Below are 19,765 nucleotides of genomic sequence, written 5' to 3'. Positions count from 1 at the left end.
CAGTGAAGTGTTTCCTGAGGCCCATGGGGATATGGAAAAAATGCTGGATTTCTCATTATAAAACCCAAATGGGCATCCTCTGTAAATCACTTTGTGGACATTGTGAAATCACTCTGAGGTCCCATTTCTTCATCCTTAAAAAGGACAAGAGGTATACCTCTTTGTTGTTGTATTTGATCCTTCATTCTCAAAGAGGATCAGTAACATGATAGTGATGTCTTAACTTGTGAATTAGTTGGATTTAAGTAAATCAGAACTGTGTAAAGTCATCAGCTTTACTCTGTCTCCAAAGTCATAGAAGTTCAATGACAAGACAAAAGTCAAGATGACTGGCAATGCCCTTGATAGAGAAGTGATAGAGCCAAAGTACAGAGTAATATATATATATATATATATATATATATATATATATATATATATATATACACATAAAGAGAGAGACAGAGAGAGAGAGAGGCAGAGAGACAGAGACAGAGAGAGACAGAGACAGAGAGACAGGGACAGAGAGAGACAGAGACAGAGACAGAGAGAGAGAGAGAGAGAGAGAGAGAGAGAGATGGCCAATGCCAGAATTTATTTTGCTTAACTATGAATCTTTGTTGCATGGGTTGGGCTCCATCTCCCCCCTCAAAATTGAGGAAGAAAATAGGATTTCCTATTCCTCCTATTCCTAAAGGAAGTACATTATTGTTAACTGAAAAAAAAATCAAATAAATAAATGAAAGGGAGGGATTAGGCTAGAAGACCTTTAAGGATCTCTCTTGACCTAAACAAATGATTTTTTGATCCTCAGCAAATTTTTCCCAATGGCTAATATGCCTTAGAATATTTGGCCCTGAATTTTCAAAAACTTGTTTAAATTTCATGACAATCTTTAGAAAGCTTGAACCAATGGCAAATGACCTGGAGAAAATTTGATCTAGACTTTGAGGTAGGGGGCAGGGCAGATGGGGCTGGAGAACTTGCCCAGTCTCCTAAATCTTTTAACTAGGAAACAGAAATCTCCTCAGTCCCTTCTTTTGATACCTATAAATTTTTGTTCCTTTGAAACCACCAGGAGATTGTTTGCCTTTTTGGCTGTGAAGGTTCCAACTCAGCTGCTTTGTTCCAGTGCTTACAGAATAAAGAAAACATGATATTCAACAGGAAATTCTCAACCGTGAGTTTGCTTCTTCTGGGAATAGATGTTTCTGGTATAACTGATGGACTGTACTAGGTTGAATTCAAAGATGCCTATTCTCCTGGCAAAAGATTGAGATCCCTCCCTTCCTTTCCATTGTCTCTAAAAATCAAGGAGAGATTTTTCCTCTATTCCATCTAGAACTTTGGTCCACAGAGATCATGGTGTTCCAGACTAAGCATAAAAGATGACTCTGAAATGAATTGATCGCCAGATGGGAAGGTGTTCATTGGAGTTCAAAATCCAGCTCTCTAAGTTTGAGCTATCTGCCCTGGCTCATGGCCAAACAAGGACATGGGTTCAGAGCACCAATCCAACTAAATACTCATGCCCTTCTTCAATATTTAATGATGAATTCCTAAACCAGAGGCTAAGTCTGGCATAGATACTGAGTTGACTAGAACTTTGCCTTCCAACATTTTGGTCTTGAAGAAGGAGAGTAAATACGAGAAACAGAGATAAGGAAGATCGAATTATTTTCCTGGAGGAGTCATAGGAAAGTGAAAAGACTGGAGCAAGTTGGGGAACCTTCCTTAGTGAACATGGTCCTTTATCTGTCAAAGAATCAGAAACCAGATGCTTGAACAATGGTAGATCCTTCTCCAAATAGTTTCCTTTACCTCTTTGAGAAAGAAGAACCAAAAGTATATACCAGAAAGAAATATACTGAGATCAGCCATCAAAGAAAATCCTAGACAAGGAAGAAACTTTAAGAAACAGATCATAGAATGCAAAGATGAAAAGCATCCTAGAAACAAAAACATGAAATTTGTCAGAGACTTTGAACAGAATGCTTGGACACAGATCACAGAATGATAAAGCTGGTAGAGGCTTTTGAACATGAAAAATCAGGGCCAGAAGGGACCTAGTCAAACCCAATCCCATTTTATAAATGAGGAAACTGTGTCCAAAAGAAGGGAAATTACTTTTCCAAGGTCTACAGCAAGTTAAAGATAGATGTAAGATGAAAACCCTAATTTCCTGATTCCTGATCTTATATATATAAATCCAAAGTGAAAGACTAATTCACCAAAAAAGTATCTTCTTCTCTTGTAGCTACCTTTTGTCCCAGCCACTGTGGATGGTGTTTTCTTACCAAAGTTCCCAGAAGAGCTCCTCTTAGAGAAAAAATTTCCGAGAATTCCCTATTTGCTTGGAGTCAACAATCATGAGTTTGGTCACATGATACCTTCGGTAAGATCACTTCAATGCCTTGGCAGAGGAGTGGGGAGGGAGACTGGACCATGATTTCATTGGTAACAGTCCCTCAGAGAGGGACACCTTCTCTACCAATGCATACTGACATCCACTTTAAAAGTGAAAATTTCTGGGTTATATGGAAAGAGAAAGTTATTCTCCAGGAATTCAAAGACACTACTACTGTCAATGTCTATAAAGGTAAAAGAAATAGATTATCCTGTGACAATCACAAAAGGGTCTTTCTCTTAGTCATTACTGGCAAGGTTCTTATCAGAATCCTAATTAATAGACTGATTCTTCATCTTGAAGATGGTCAAATACCTAACAGCCAAAGTGGCTTCAGAAAGGACTGAGGAACATTTAATATGGTATTTGCTGCTCATCAACTCTGGGAGAAATGCCAGGAACACAACAGAGGGCTGTATACAATATTCATCAATCTGATCAAAGTCTTTGATTCCGTAAGTTGTGAGGGCTTGTGGGAAATTATTTCAAAATCTGGTTGCCTAGATAAGTTCCTCAGTGTTGTAGGCCAATTTCACAGCAGCATACTTGCCTGGGTTTTAGATAATGAACAATTCTTTTTTTTTATTTTTTAAGGCAATTGGAGTTAGGTGACTTACCCAAGGTCACATAGCCAGGAAATATTAAGTGTCTGATGCCAGATTTGAACTCAGGTCCTCCTGACATCAGGACTGGTGCTCTATCCACTGCACCACTTAGCTGCCCCAATAATGAGTAATTCTCCTGTGGCAAAGAATGGAATTTATTTACACTGAGAAGACAGCTTGCTAGGAAGACAGCCTTCTTAGGGGGCATGATCTTGTTATATACATACATATATATATAGCAAAGGTGGGTTACACTGTGAAGAAAATATCTTCAGCAATGGGCAAGACCATGTTAGGACTTCTGCAAAGATTTGGGGTTCAGAGTTGCCTTTTATTTAGCCTTCTGAGGCTCTTGGGCTCATAAGCTGGGAGCAGTTTAAGGGACTAATCTCCAATTCAATAGAAGGTGGTGATTATGCCCCTGGTCAAGATCTTCAATTGAATGAGACCAGTTAACCTGGAAAGGGTGTTGTCTGGGAAAGGTGTGCTTTTCTCAGGGAAGAGCTAGAGACCCAAATCACCCTTCCCCAAGAGATTAAAGGGGAAACAGTTTCAGGGCACCCCCAAAGGTTAAAGGGGACACAATTTACATCAGATCCTTCAAAATTGCCTTAGATTTTTATACTGATCAAATAGGTAAGGCATTCATTGTTGATCATTATATGATATTATTGCCACTATGGACAGTGTTTTCCTAGTTGTGATCACTTGATGTTACATTAGTTCACGTAAGTCTTTCTAGGATTTTCTGAAGCCATCCTGCTCCTCATTTCTTATAGTCAATAATATTCCTTCATAATCACATAGCACAATTTGTTCAGCCATTTCCCAACCGATGGGCATCCCCTCAATTTCCAATTCTTTGCCACCGCAAAAAGAAATGACATAAATTATCTTATAAAGGTAATTTTCCTTTTTTAAAAAAAATCTCTTGGGATATAGACCTAATAGAACAATTGCTGGGTAAAAGAGTATGCAATCTTATGGCTCTTTGGACATAGCTCCAAAATGCTCTCCAGAATGGTTGAATCAGTTCACAACTTCACCAATAGTACATTAGCTCTCAATTTTCCCACATCCCCTCTGACATTTATAATTTTCCTGTTCTATCATATGAACCAATCTGATAAATGTGAAGTGGTTCTCAGAGTGGTCTTAATTTTTATCTCTCTAATCAATTGGGATTTAATAGTGATAGTTATGTATAGTTTTGATTTCTACACCTGAAAATTGTCTGATCATATCCTTTGATCATTTCTAAATTGAAGAATAGGTTTGTTTTTATAAACTTGATTCAGTTCTCCATACATTAGATAGGCAAGGAATTTATCAAAGAAATTTGCTGTAAATTTTTTTTCTCACAGTATAATCTTACTTGAAATATTTCTCCCAGATGCTAAATTCTGTCTCAGTAAGCAGAACTAACTCCCACTTAAGACTCTTGGTGGCAGATTATGTTAAAAAGAAAGGGAAAAAACCCTATAAGATATCTTTTCTCAGTGATTTCAATTGTGGTCATATTGGGATTACAAAGATAAAGCCAGATAATCAAAGAAAGGAAAACTTTTTCCTAGTTTGCAGAACTGCTAAAAATATCTTAGTAGATTTTTGAAAGTTTGGAAATTAAGTAATTTGAAAATTAATTATTTTAAAATTACAGGAGAGAACTCCTGGGATTTTGGTTGATTCCAGGAACTCATCCCCTTCTCTTTGCCCTATCTGATAAGACACTTTGTCCTATCTGATAAGACACTTCTTAACAAATGCTGATGTTTTAAGGTAATTCTGTAAAAGTTTTGGATTTAAATAGCCCTTAGATAATTTGCTCCCTAAATATTAATATTAAATATTGTTTTAGCAGAATGAAGGCAGTTAGCTAGAAATTAATATCAAAATGAAGAAAAAAGATGATCTGCACTTTACAATTTAAATTTACCTAGAACTTAAATCCTTCTTGACCACAAAAAGAAAAGAGCTTGTCTAAATCAGAGAGAAACTTAAAAATGAGCACAATTTAATTGAAGGAAAATGATTTAAACCAAAGAGAGATCTATAAGGAGGGAACACTAGTCTATCCCCACCATCACCGGGACCCAGACTTTCTTGTAGATAGTAGGATAGATATTCATAATGATGAGAAAGGGTGAGGTGACTAAGAATGCCTTTGGGAAGATTCAAGGTTTATGTAACAGAATTAAGAAACAAGGTCACAGAAACAAATAAGAAACCGTGAATTTTGTAAACTTATCTCGGATTCTGTATTGGGTAGAAAATGAAATGACTAAGGAAATGGCTTTAAGATTCAAAGTTTACTGATTTATTGAGCAATGTTGCAATTGCATACATATTTGGACCAAATCTCCTCACTTTGACACTGGACCCTTGAATACAAGGGGAGACAGAGTTGTTTTTTTTTTTTTTCACATAAAAACAATTAATCAAATAAAACCAGTTTGGTGTCCTGTTTTCTATTTGAAGGAAGGAAAACATTAGGGATTTTCCAAGTTGAGAGAAGGAAAGGAAACAAGGGCAATTTTCTAAAATCAGAAAAAGAGATGTTCCTTCTTCCCAGGTGTCAGTAAAAAAGATCAAAGGAACATGGAAACAATAACTGAATTTGAATTCTCCTCTGCTTCTTATAGATTGTGTAACCCTGGGGGAAAAAATCCTTTCTTCACCCCCAGTCTTTATTTTCCCCTCAAATAAAAAGAATCATTCATTCCTTAATTCTGGGGAATATGAGGGACCCCTCTGCCATCATAACAATTTCCAAATAGTATCCATTAATTAATAAAACACATGATATCAAATAACTATTCTGCATGCTATTCTTTGAACCTTCAAATAATTCATTGAGATTTTTTGTTTTATTGGTTGGTGGAGGTGTGAACGAATCCAACCATTTTGGAGAATAGTTTGGAACTATGCTCAAAAAGTTATCAAACTGTGCATACCCTTTGATCCAGCAGTATTACTACTGGGCTTGTATCCCAAAGAGATTATAAAGAAGGGAAAGGGACCTGTATGTGCACGAATGTTTGTGGCAGCCCTCTTTGTAGTGGCTAGAAACTGGAAACTGAATGGATGCCCATCAGTTGGAGAATGGCTGAATAAATTGTGGTATATGAATATTATGGAATATTATTGTTCTGTAAGAAATGACCAACAGGATGATTTCAGAAAGGCCTGGAGAGACTTACACGAACTGATGCTGAGTGAAATGAGCAGGACCAGGAGATCATTATTTACTTCAACAACAATACTATATGATGACCAGTTCTGATGGACCTGGCCATCCTCAGCAAGGAGATCAACCAAATCATTTCCAATGGAGCAGTAATGAACTGAACCAGCTACGCCCAGAGAAAGAACTCTGGGTGATGACTAAAAACCATTACATTGAACTCCCAATCCCTATATTTATGCCCACCTGCATTTTTGATTTCCTTCACAAGCTAATTGTACAATATTTCAGAGTCTGATTCTTTTTGTACAGCAAAATAACGGTTTGGTCATGTATACTTATTGTTTATCTAATTTATATTTAAATATATTTAACATCTACTGGTCATCCTGCCATCTGGGGGAGGGGGTGGGGGATAAGAGGTGAAAAATTGGAACAAGAGGTTTGGCAATTGTTAATGCTGTAAAGTTACCCATGCATATAACCTGTAAATAAAAGGCTATTAAATAAATAAAGAAAGAAAAAAAAGAGATTTTTTTGTTTTAAAATCATCATCACATCCAAATATAGCAGGATCAATGAAATCAATTTGATCAAATGAATCAGCAATTGTAAAAGATCAAATGAAATAGCAACTGTAAAACTTTTAGCAGTGCCTTACACATAACAAGCACTTATAGAGATATCAAATGTCATTATTACAATTATTCTTATTTGAGAAAACTGTACATTTATTGTACAAGGACAATTTTTCAGGCTGTGCAAAGTACAATTTCCTTGAATTAAAGCTCTGGATTTATCTAATCCAATTCTCATTTTATAAACGAGGAGATTGAGTACAAAAATATTTATTTATTATGCTGAGTCATTAATGCCATTATGGGTAATGCTGATTTGCACCTTTGAGAGAAAATATTACTATTTGGTTGGTTGTTTTGTGAGGCAATTGGGGTTAAACGATTTGTCCAGGATCACACAGCTAATACCTGTCAAATGTCTGAGATTGTATTGGAACTCAGTTCCCCCTGAAGCTAGGACCAACTCTATCCATTGCACCACCTAGCTGCCCCTGTATGCATAAAACTTTTCACAATGCTATATTTTAGGGATTTAGTGACCTACAGATTGAGAACTATTAGATTAAACGTCTTCTATGTCCTCTTTTAAGTCTAAAATCTAGGAGTTCAAAGAAGGGAATATTTTAAGTCGTTCTTCCTCAGTCCTTTGGTGAGCAATATCAGGAAAGCAATTCCTGGTTATCTCAGCTGGTTATCCAGGGGTGAGGAAGTTGAATCAATACATCGAGGATGCTGGATGTGCCTTTGGAGATAGGTGGCAGGTGTGGGTCTTAGCTGCTCAGTCTTAAGGCATTGTTCCCCTTAGATGATTTTTTTCCCATTTATTTTTTTTCATTTATTTTGAACTTAAATACAAAAAGGGAAAAGAACATTTCAGTGTATATAGCACAAGATAAAAAGACGATTCAATATAAAACTATGAAATTTTATTTCACAATTTACTATTTTTGAAAAACTATGTAATAAATACTCTATTTTGTTTTAAAATCTACCTTGTTTTTCCTGTACTTTCTTCTCAGTTTTCATTTTTCTCTGCTGTGCACTTTTTTCCTCCCTCCCTCCTCACCCCACCGTAGAGAAGGCTACCATTAGATAAAAATCTCCCTCTTCCCTCCCTCCCTTCTTTTCTTCCCTTCTCTCTCTCTCTCTCTCTCTCTCTCTCTCTCTCTCTCTCTCTCTCTCTTTTTCTCTCCTCTTCCTCCCTCCCTACATATACATACACATGTGTGTATATATATAAATATGCATGTATGTATATAAAAACATACTCTACATACTTCTATTTATCCATTCTTTCTATGAATGTGGATAAGTATCTTCCTTCACAGACCTTTTGTAGTATATTTCAGTATTTGCAATACTTACAATGACATAGTTGTTCAAAATTATTCTTAAAATTATATTACTGTTACTGTATACAGTGTTTTCTTGGTTCTGCTCATTTCACTCTTTATTATTTCATGCGAGGCTTTCTATGTTTTTCTATTGATTGGGATTTCTTAGAGGAACGAGAAACTATAATCTTTTGATCAGGGATTTATTTTCCCCTGCCAGGCATGGACGTTCCTAAACATGAAAACTGGAATGAAAAAAGAATCAGTATTCCCCTTTTTGAAGAAAGTAGCCACTAATGTCCTGGTAAGAAAAAAAAATCTGGCTTTTTCCTTCTGCTTCCTCAGCCTGATTCCTTCTCGTGGTTCTCTTCCCCATCTTTTTTGCTTTATTTACTCCCACTGGATAGCACCATAAGACCCAGAAACAAAAGCATCCAGAAGACCAGAAGATCACTGGGTAAAGAAATAACTTTGGCAGATAGGTGATGAGTGTATTCTTAGTCCACTGTCTGGGTGAGATCCAGAAGACTTTATTCAAACTTTTTGTCATCTGTAAAATGGGGATAATAAACAATACATATGTTATCTAATCTTGAATCATTACTACAGTGAGGAACCTTAGAATATATAATATCAGAGTGAAAAGAAATCTTAAAGTAGTAGAATATTGTAACAAAGGGTGTCAGAGCTGGATCAGGATGTTAGAACATAGAATATCAGAATTGGAAAACATTTTAGAACATTAGAATGTTTGAACAGGTAATATTGGAGGCAATGTAGAACATTAGAATGAGAGCAGGCTGGATGCCAGTTCTCTCTTACACAAACTGACCCTACATAAGTCATGTAGCTTCTCAAGGCCTCCAGGCAACTCTCTCAAACTATAAATCACAGAAGTTACTAGTTTGCATCAAGAGAGGGAATTTCCCTACTACACTGCCCACACCAATGAAATAACAGGCCAAAAGCAAAACTAAACAATACAAGAACTGGAAGAAACCTTAGTGAAAAGGTCAGGGTAGCAATTCCTTATTCAAAATAGACATGTGACAAATTCACAATGGCCATTCTCTTTGCCATAAGATAGGTTTATTTTAGGAGAAAAGGTTACAGACAAAATGAAGAGGTAAAATAGGCACTAAAAGTGACAAATATGATTTTGGGATTTGGGAGATTTTACAGATTTGGGAGAGCAACAGGGTAATTGTGATCAAGGAAAGAAATTGGAAGAATCCATTTGGAATATGCCTGAGCATTCCATTGTGATGAGATCAGGGTAGCAATTCCTAGTTCAAAATAAGCAAGTGAAAATTCACAATGACTATTCTCTTAGGCAAAAAAAAAAAATTACATTTATTTAGGAGAAGAAATTACAGACAAAATGAAGAGGTAAAATAAGCATCAGGATATAAAATAGAGTTAAGAGAACAATAGAATTACCAAAGAAAGGGCTCTGGAAGGTGTGACGACCGTACTAGCACCCAGGATACCTCAGAATCAGCCAGAGTCAGGATAAGCAAAAGTCCTTAATCTTTATTCTTTTGAGGTCATTTGAGGTAGAAGTGAACAGGATGGAAGTAGAATCTCCGCAACTGCCTTCTTCCTCATCCACCACAAAGAGTGACTCTGGCTCATCTTACTCTACCCCCTAGTCCCTCCTACAATTCTCTGTATACACCAATCATTGAGCCAGCACAGGATAGTAGGAAGGACCATTTTCCAAGCATATACCCATAGGGTATTGTCCAACCAGTAATTAGCCCTAAGTACTTGAACCAACCTCAGTGCAAGGACTCAAGAGTTTCAGCCCTCTACAGGAAAGAATATACCATGCAGTGTTAGTATGACATTGACTGGTAGGTCAGATCCATACAGGAGTTTAGCAGACTAACCTGAGTTACCTATAGTAAGGGGAAAAGCTCCTTTAAAGGGAAGACCCTGAGAGGGAGAGGGAGAGGGAACCTCATAGCAGGCTTAATCCTGAAAAACTCTTAGCAAAGATCTTCATCATAAGCAGATCTTTTATGGGGGAAATACAACATTGGGGGTTTCTCTAGGGAAATAGGGAAATACCAGGGGAAATTTTGATAGCTCAGAGGGAGGGATCAAGGAGGAGCCAGATGAAATGCACCTGGCAGACCAAGTCCCAGATCTGTCTAAAAATATGCTAATCAATATCTCAAAGGTTGTTTAAAGGTGTCCAGAAGTTTAAGACTTCTATGGAGGTGGATAAAGAGTTCCATTCTTACAGTTACTCTATACAAAAAGGATGTTCAGAGACTTGGTTATGCTTGATAAATAGCCAGTTGGGCTTCCTTCCTGACAAAGGAGTAATTAGCTCAAAGTAAGCATCATTAGGACATAAATAATAGTGACAGATTAAACATTAAGAAATCACCTCCCTTCTCTGAGAACTAATAAACCCAATGCCCAGTGAAGATCCCATAATAAAACTGAGGTTTAGAGAGGCAAAGTATCTGCCCAGAATCTGAACTAATTGCTGACTCCATGCCTAGCGTTCTTCCTACTACATCAAATGCTACAACCCAAACATACTAATAATTGCTATTCAGTCCTTTTATTCATGTCCAATTCTTCATGACCCAATTTGGGGTTTTCTTAACAAAGATACTGAAGTGGTTTGCCATTTCCTTCTCCAGCTCATTTTACAGATGAAGAAATTGAGGCAAGCTGGGTAAATTGATTTGCACAGGATCACCCAGCTATTAAATATCTTAGGTTAGATCCTGATTCCAGGTCCAGCATTCTATCCATTATGCCACCTAACATTTATATAGTGTTTTAAGATTTCAAAATGGTATATAATTTTTATTTCATTGTATACATCACAGAAAGCATATTATTCCCATTTTATAGATGAGAAAACTGAGGGAGGTAGAAATTATCTTGCTCAGGGCCATACAACTAGTAAGTGTCTGCAGCTGGATTTTAATTCATCAAACTCATTGATGCCAAGTCCAACACGATTCACTGAGCCCCATAGCTGCCTTGAACAGCAAGACAGTCTCTTCTGATTCCAAGCCCTGAGATCTTGCTATTGCTTCAACCTTAGGCTAAAAGACAAGATTCTGGCTCTGCCATTGATTCTTGTGGAATTTATTAAGTTTTCTTCTCTGTTTATTCCAGGACATCCCCCCTGAGTTGATCCATTTAGTTATAGAAGAGTACATTGGTAACCACACAGACCCACTAGCCATTCAGGAAGCAGTTATGGATATATTTGGAGATGTAATTATAATTATTCAAGTTCTGAAGGTATCAAAGAATCACAGAGGTGAGTTATTCAACTCAATTCATCTTGCTTAAGGCTTATGGCTCCAAAATGCCCCAGAGAGACTCCAAGAACCCTAGAGTCAGAACCATCAGATCAGGCTGACAGGAATTTTTCTTCTAAACTAAAGGCCAAGGAGGACAATGACTTCCTTGGAATCATGGAACAAGAACATGAAGGTCTGATGATCTAAGAAATGCTTGATTTTATTTCTATCAAAGACACCACCAGAGGTAGCTAGTTGGTGCAGTGAATAGAGCACCAGACCTGAAGTCAGAAGGACCTGAGTTCAAATGTGACCTCAGACACTTAACATTTCCTAGCTGTGTGACCCTGGGCAAGTCTTGACCCCAATTGCCTCAGCAAAAAAAATTTTTTTTTAAAAAAAGGACACCACCATTATTCCAGTCTCCTTAATTTGAAATCTTAAGATCATCCTTGACTTCTTTCTCCCTCACCCCAGGTATATAAAATTAGTTGCTAAATATTGCTATTTCTGCCTTTATAACCTCTCTGTCACCCAAAACTTCTACTCGCACAGATATCACCTTAATCCAAGCTCCTAATGTTGAGGTTCAAAAGAGACCACAAAAGGTTGGGCTTGCAGACCGGTGTCACAAGGTGTTGCAAAAGAATTTGCAGGTTTGAACCCATTTCCAAATATCGAGGCAACATTTATTATAATTGTAATGCCAATTAAAGCAGGCCAAGTTCCAGTTTGGCAAAGAATCAGAAGCAAGAAGATAAATTTATGGGGAAAAGTTAGAGGGACCAGGAGTTTCAGGTAATTTATCTGCTAATTTTATGGCTTACAGCTAGGTGAGAGAGGTGGTCTATTCACTATTGTCTCAGGAGCTTTGTTATCAATGACCAACAGATTGTTTATCTGACAGTCAGCAATGTTTGTAGGACTATACTATAGTATTCCTAAGTCCAGGAGATTGTAGGATCATTGACAAACAGATTATTAGAACAATAGTGGGGGTCAGGGCCAAGATGGCAGATGCTGCTTTCTGATCTTTTCCTACACCTTCAAGTAATTAGCGAATTCAGCCTCTGAATTAGCTCTGGACCAGCAGAATCCACAAATATTGGGAGTACAGCAAATTGCTAGCAGAAGATAATTTCAAAGATCACCAGAAAAGGTCTGTTTCGGTCAGGCACAGAGGAATGTGACCAGGCTCAGGACGCCAGCACATTCTGTGCAGACCCAGGGTAGGGTGCATTATCCACAAGGTGATGCAGACTCCACATGTCAGAGAATCCACAGTTTGGAATCTATACAAGTATTGGCTACTATGCTCTGGTTGCAAACCAGTAGATCAGCAAAGGAGTTATAAAACATCCAACACAAACACAAAAGGTAAATAGTGAACCCTAAAGTGTTAGAGTCTCCCAGAACCTGGCCACATCCACCTAGTTCCAGGAGTAAATCATCACGATTCCAGCTGTGGCCACTTCGTAGCTACTTGTAGACAAAACTTCTCTTGCCCTAAAAGCAGATCCCAGCTTTTTTCAAAAAAAAAAATGAGCAAAAAAAGCAAAGAGAACTCTAACCATAGATAGTTTTTATGGTGAAAGAAAAGAATAGATTTCAAACCCTGAGGAGACTAAAAGTAGATCATCTCGAGAAGACACTCCAAAAGGTGATATAATCTAGTCCCCATCATACAAGGCTCTCCTAGAGAAACTAAAAAGGATCTCAAAAGAGAGCTAGAAGAAAAATGGGGAAGAGAAAGAAAACTTTGTAAGATGGTTTGGAAAAGACATGTAACTTATTAAAAGATAGATTTGACAAAATGGAAAAAGAAAACAGCTCCCTGAAAAACAGAATTTGTGAAATGGGAAAAGAAAATAACTCCTTAAAAAACAGAATTTTGGAAATGGAAAAAAATTCCATAGAACAAAACAACTCATTTAAAAACTCAGTTGGACAAATACAAAAAGAAGTAAAAAAAAAAAAAGTAAATGAAGAAAATAATTCACTAAAAATCAGAACTGAACAAATGGAAATGAATGACTCAATGAGAAATCAAGAATCAGTCAAGCAAAACCAAAAAAATGAAAAAATAGAAAAAAAATGGAAAATACCTACTTGGGAAAACAACTGACCTGGAAAATAGATCTAGGAGAGACAATCTAAGGATTATTGGACTCCCTGAAAACCATGATGAAAAAAAAGAGCCTAGATACTATTTTTCAGGAAATCATCAAAGAGAACTGCCCTGATGTCATGGAATCAGAAGGTAAAATAGCCATCGAAAGAATTCACCAAACACCTCCTGAAAGAGACCCCAAAATTAAAACTCCAAGTAATATTGTGGCTAAATTCCAGAATTATCATACCGAAGCAAAAATATTGCAAGCAGCTAGAAAAAAACAATTCAAATACTGAGAAGCCACAATAAGGATTATCCAGGATCTAACAACTTCCACCTTAAAGAATTGAAGGGCCTGGAATTTGATATTCCAAAAGGCAAAAGAACTTGGAATGCAGTCAAAAATAAACTACTGCACTAAACTGAGAATTTTCTTCCAGAGAAGAAGATGGGCATTCAATGAAACAGGTGAATTCCATTTATTCCTGATGAAAAGACCAGAGCTAAACAAAAAATCTGACCTCCAAATATAGGACTCAAGAGAAGCATAAAAAGGTAAAAAGAACTCTTGAAAACTATATTTCTGTTATGGGTATACATAGAGAGTGCATGTATAATTTGATTTATATCAATATAAATATTATATTTATATATAATTTTATATTATTATATATTGTAATATAATAAAAATTATAATTTATAATATATAATGTAAAAAAGGAATTAGAGGTGGAAAGGGGATGGTACCAAAAAAAGGGAAAAGTGGAAGTAAAATAAGGGAAATTACATCTCACAAAGAGGCAAAGGAAACCTATTATATTTGAGGGAAAGAAGGGTGGGGTGAACATCGTGTGAATCTTACTCTCATCAGATTTGGCTGAAAGAAAATATTAGACATATTTGGGTTAGAGAGAAACTTCTCTCACCTTATTGAAAAGTGGGAGGGGAAAGGCAAAAAGCAAAGGGGTAGGCTAAATAGAAGAGAAAACAGAAATAGTAGGGGAAAGATAAAAGAAAGAGGGAGGGACTTTAAAGGGGGAGAGATTATAAAGGGGGAGGGCTGCTTGAGGCAAGTGGTACTCAAAAGTTAAATACTGGGAAGGAGAGAAAGAGAAAAAGGAAAGAGAAAAGTATAAACTGGGATAACAAGATGGCAGGAAATATAGAATCAGTAGTTTTAACCATAAATGTGAATGGGGTGAACCCTCCCATAAAATGGAAGTGGATAGCAGACTGGATTAAAAGCCAGAATCCTACAATATGCTGTTTACAAGAAACACATTTAAAGCAGAGTGATACATACAGAGTAAAGGTAAAAGGCTGAAGCAGAATCTAGTATGCTTCAGGTGAAGTTAAAAAAAAAAAAAGCAGTGGTAGCCATTCTAGCTTGATCTCAGATCAAGCAAAAGCAAAAAAATTGATATAATTAAAAGAGATAAGGAAGGAACTATCTTACTAAAGGGAACCATAGATAATGAAGCAATATCAATACTAGATAAATATTCACCAAGTGGTATAGCATGGAAGTTCCTAAAGGAGAAATTAAGAGAGCTACAAGAATAGACAGCAAAACCATTATAATGGGAGATCTCAACCTTGCTCTCTTAGAACTAGATAAATCAAACCACAAAATAAATAAGAAAGAAGTTAAAGAGGTAAATAGAATACTAGAAAAATTAGGTATAATAGCTCTTTGGAGAAAATTGAATGAAGACAGAAAGGAGTAAACTTTCTTCTCTGCAGTTCATGGAACCTATACAAAAATTAACCATATATTAGGACATAAAGACCTCAAAATCAATTGTAGAAAGGCAGAAATACTAAATGTATTTTTTTCAGATCACAATGCAATAAAAATTACATTCAATAAAAAGCCAGGGGAAAATAGACCAAAAAGTAATGAGAAACTAAATAATCTCATCCTAAAGAATGAATGGGTGAAACAGCAAATCATAGACACAATAAATAATTTCATCCAAGAGAATGACAATAATGAGACATCATACCAAACTTTGTGAGATGCAGCCAAAGCAGTAATAAGGGGAAATTTTATATCTCTGGATGCTTACTTGCATAAAATACAGAAAGAGAAGAACAGTGAATTGGGCTTGCAACTAAAAAAGCTAGGAAAAGAGCAAATTAAAAACCTTCAATCAAATACCAAATTTGAAATTCTAAAAATAAAAGAAGAGATTAATAAAATTGAAAGTTAAAAAAAAACTATTGAATTAATAAATAAAACAAAGAGTTGGTTTTATGAAAAGAAAAATAGATAAACTTTAGCTAATTTGATTAGAAAAAAGGAAAGAAGAAAATCTTAATAGTCTCAAAAATTAAAAAGGTAAACTTTCCACCAATAAAGAGGAAATTAAAGCAATAATTAGGGGTTATTTTGCCCAACTATATGCCAATAAATTTGATAACCCAAGTGGAACCCAAGAAGGAATATATTCAAAAATATAGATTTCCCATATTAACAGAGGAGGAAGTAAATTGCTTAAATACTCTCATTTTAGAAAAAAACGAGAACAATCTATTCATCAGTTCCCTAAGAAAAAATCCTCAGGACCAGATAGATTTACATGTGAATTCTACCAAACATTTAAAGAACAATTAACTCCAATACTATATAAACTATTTGAAAAAAATAGGGAATAAAGGACTGCTACCAAGTTCTTTTTATGATACAGACATGGTACTGATGCCTAAACCAGGTAGGATGAAAACAGAGAAAGAAAATTATAGACCAATGTCCCTAATGAATATTGATGCAAAAATCTTAAATAAAATATTAGCAAAGAGATTACAGAAAATCATCCCCCAGATAATACACCATGACCAAGTAGGATTTGTATCAAGAATACAAGGCCGATTCGATATTAGGAAAACTAATTCCATAATTGAGTATATCAATAACCAAAATCAGCCAAAACCATATGATTATCTCAAGAGATGCAGATAAAGTATTTAATAAAATCCAACACCCATTCCTATTTTTTAAAAAAATTAGAGAACCATAGGAATAAATGAACTTTTCTTTAAAACAGTCAGTAGGATCTATTTAAAATCATCAGTAAGCATCATATAAATTGGGGATAAACTGGAACCATTCCCAATAAGATCAGGGGTGAAACAAGGTTACCCATTATCACCATTACTATTCAATATTGTACTTAAAATGCTAGCTTTGGCAATAAGAGCTGAAAAGAGATTAAAAGAATTAGAGTAAGTAATGAGGAAACCAAATTATCACACTTTGAAGATGATATGATGATATTCTTAGAAAACCTCAGAGAATCAAATAAAAAGCTATTAGAAATAATCCACAACTTTAGCAAAGTTGCAGGATACAAAATAAATCCATATAAACCATCAGCATTTTATATATCACTAAAAAAATCCAACAACAAGAGATATGAAGAGAAATTCCATTTAAAATAACTGTCAGTAGTATAAAATATTTGGGAGTCTATTTGCCATGGGAAAGTCAAGAAATATATGAGCAAAATTACAAAACACTTTCCACACAAATAAAGTCAGATCTAAACAATTGGAAAAATATCAAGTACTCTTGGATAGGTCAAGTGAATATAATAAAAATAACAATACTACCTAAATTAATCTATTTATTTAATGCTATACCAATCAAACTCCCAAGAAACTATTTTACTAACCTAGAAAAAATAACAAAATTTATCTGGAAGAAGAAAAGGTCAAGAATTTCAAGGGAACTAATTTAAAAAATCAAATGAAGGTGGCCTCCCTGTACCAGATCTCAAACTATATTGTAAAGCAGTGGTCATCAAAATCATATGGTACTGGCTAAAAAAAGACTAGCTGATCAGTGAAATAGGTTAAGTTCACAGGACAAAATAGTCAATAATTATAGCAATCTAGCATTTGACAAACCCAGACCCCAGCTTTTGGGATAATAATTTACTATTTGACAATAATTGCTGGGAAAATTGGAAACTAGTCTGGCAGAAACTAGGCATTGACCCACGCTTAACACAGTATACCAAGATAAGGTCAAAATGGGTTCATGATCTAGACATAAAGAATGAGATTATAAATAAATTAGAAGAACATAAGATAGTTTACCTCTCAGATCTGTGGAAGAGGAAGAAATTTGTGACCAAAGAAAAACTAGAATAGATAATTTTGATTATATTAAGTTAAAAAGTTTTTGTACAAACAAAACTAATGGAGACAAGATTAGAAGAGAAGCAATAAATTGGGGAAACATTTTTACATTCAAAGCTTCTGATAAAGGCCTCATTTCCAAAATAGATAGAGAACTGGCTCAAATCTATAAGAAATCAATCCATCCTCAAATTGATAAATGGTCAAAGGATATGAACAGACAATTTTCAGATGAAGAAATTGGAACTATTTCTAGTCATATGAAAAGGTACTCCAAATCACTATTGATCAGAGAAATGCAAATTAAGACAACTCTGAGATACCACTACACACCTCTCAGATTGGCTAAGGTGACTGGAAAAGATAATGACGAATGTTGGAGGAGATATGAGAAAACTGCGACACTGATACATTGTTGGTAGGACTGTGAATGAATCCAACCATTCTGGAGAGCAGTTTGGAACTATGCTCAAATAGTTATCAAACTGTGCATTGACCCAGCAGTGTTACTACTGGGCTTATATTCCCAAAAAGATCTTAAAGAAGGGAAAGGGACCCACATATGCAAAAATGTTTGTGGCAGCACTTGTTGTGGTGGCTAGAAACTGGAAACTGAATGGATGCCCATCAATTTGGAGAATGGCTGAATAAATTGTGGTATATGAATGCTAGGGAATATTACTGTTCTGTAAGAAATGACCAACAGGATGATTTCAGAGCGGTCTGGAGAGACTTACATAAAGTGATGCTAAGTGAAATGAGCAGAACCTGAAATGATCTCCTGATCGTTATACATGGCAACAACAAGACTATATGATGATCAATTCTGATGGACGTGGCCCTCTTCAACAATGAGATGAACCAAATCAGTTCCAATAGAGCAGTAATGAATTGAACCAGCTACACCCAGCGAAAGAACTCTGGGAGTTGACTATGAACCACTACATAGAATTCCCAATCCCTCTATTTTTGTCCAGCTGCATTTTTGATTTCCTTCACAGGCTAATTGTACACTATTTCAAAGTCCGATTCTTTTTGTACAGCAAAATAACTGTATGGACATGTATACATATATTGTACTTACCTTATACTTTAACATATTTAACATGTATTGGTCAACCTGCCATCTGGGAGAGAGGGTAGGGGGGAAGAGGGGGAAAAGTTGGAACAAAGGGTTTTGCAACTGTCAATGCTGAAAAAATTACCCATGCATATATCTCGTAAATTAAAGCTATTAAAAAAAATCAGTTCCAATTGCTTAGTAATGAAGAGAGTTATTTACACCCAGAGAGAGGACTATGGGAACTGAAGGTGGACCACAACATAGCATTTTCACTCTTTCTGTTATTGTTTGCTTGCATTTTTTTTCCCTTCTCAGGTTTTTTTTTCTTTCTAGATTCAATTTTTCTTGTGCAGCAAGATAACTGTATAAATATGTGTATATATATGCATACATATATATAATTTAACATATATTTTAACATATTTAACATGTATTGGACCACCTGCCATCTAGGGGAGGGAGTGGGGGTAAGGAGGGGAAATTCTGGAACGGAAGATTTTGCAAGGGTCATTGTTGAAAAAATTACCCATACATGTTTTGTAAATTAAAAGCTATAATTTTAAAAAGTTTATATTCTAATGAAGAAAACAACATAAAAAACAAAGAACAATAGCACTCCTAAGGTCAGAGGGCCTCAGGATTTGTATACTACTAGAAGCTGCACCCCATCATTATCAACTGGATTATTGCAATAGCCTCCTAATTTTTCTTCCTGTGCCAAGCTCCTTCATTGCATTCTCCACACTCTTGCCAAAATGATCAAATATAAATTCCTCTGTTAATTGTGAAAGCCCTTCACAATTGCAATGTATCTCTTCTTCATTGGAGATGACTCTGTATTCCACTTAAACTGCTTTCTTTATTCCTATTTCTATTTATTTCTATCCCTCATACATGACATGTCATTTCCCACCTTTGGTCCTTTGCATTGATTCACTCTCCCCCATCCCTGCGCCTCCATCTCACAGAATGTTTCTCTTCCTTCAGGACACAAATAAAATTCCACCTTCTAAAGGAAATCTTCCCTACTGCTAGTGACTGTTCTCTTCAAGGTACTTTATAGTTAATGCCTTTGTATCTA

At 35.8% G+C, this 19,765-nt stretch overlaps 1 protein-coding gene across 1 annotated transcript in view; it reads left to right on the top strand.

Moving 5' to 3' along the window:
- Positions 1 to 19,765, top strand: part of LOC100929283 (carboxylesterase 3) — a 64,057-nt gene that overhangs the window by 31,360 nt on the left and 12,932 nt on the right. Inside the window, exons 8-11 of the mRNA XM_023495035.2 lie at positions 1,058 to 1,159; positions 2,237 to 2,374; positions 8,308 to 8,391; positions 11,235 to 11,382. Coding sequence (XP_023350803.1) covers positions 1,058 to 1,159; positions 2,237 to 2,374; positions 8,308 to 8,391; positions 11,235 to 11,382 — 472 coding nt within the window. The remainder of the gene's footprint in view (positions 1 to 1,057; positions 1,160 to 2,236; positions 2,375 to 8,307; positions 8,392 to 11,234; positions 11,383 to 19,765) is intronic.

The sequence above is a fragment of the Sarcophilus harrisii genome, chromosome 2, assembly GCF_902635505.1.
Source record: "Sarcophilus harrisii chromosome 2, mSarHar1.11, whole genome shotgun sequence".
NCBI classification, from domain to species: domain Eukaryota; kingdom Metazoa; phylum Chordata; class Mammalia; order Dasyuromorphia; family Dasyuridae; genus Sarcophilus; species Sarcophilus harrisii.
This window is presented reverse-complemented; position numbering and strand designations above follow the sequence as displayed.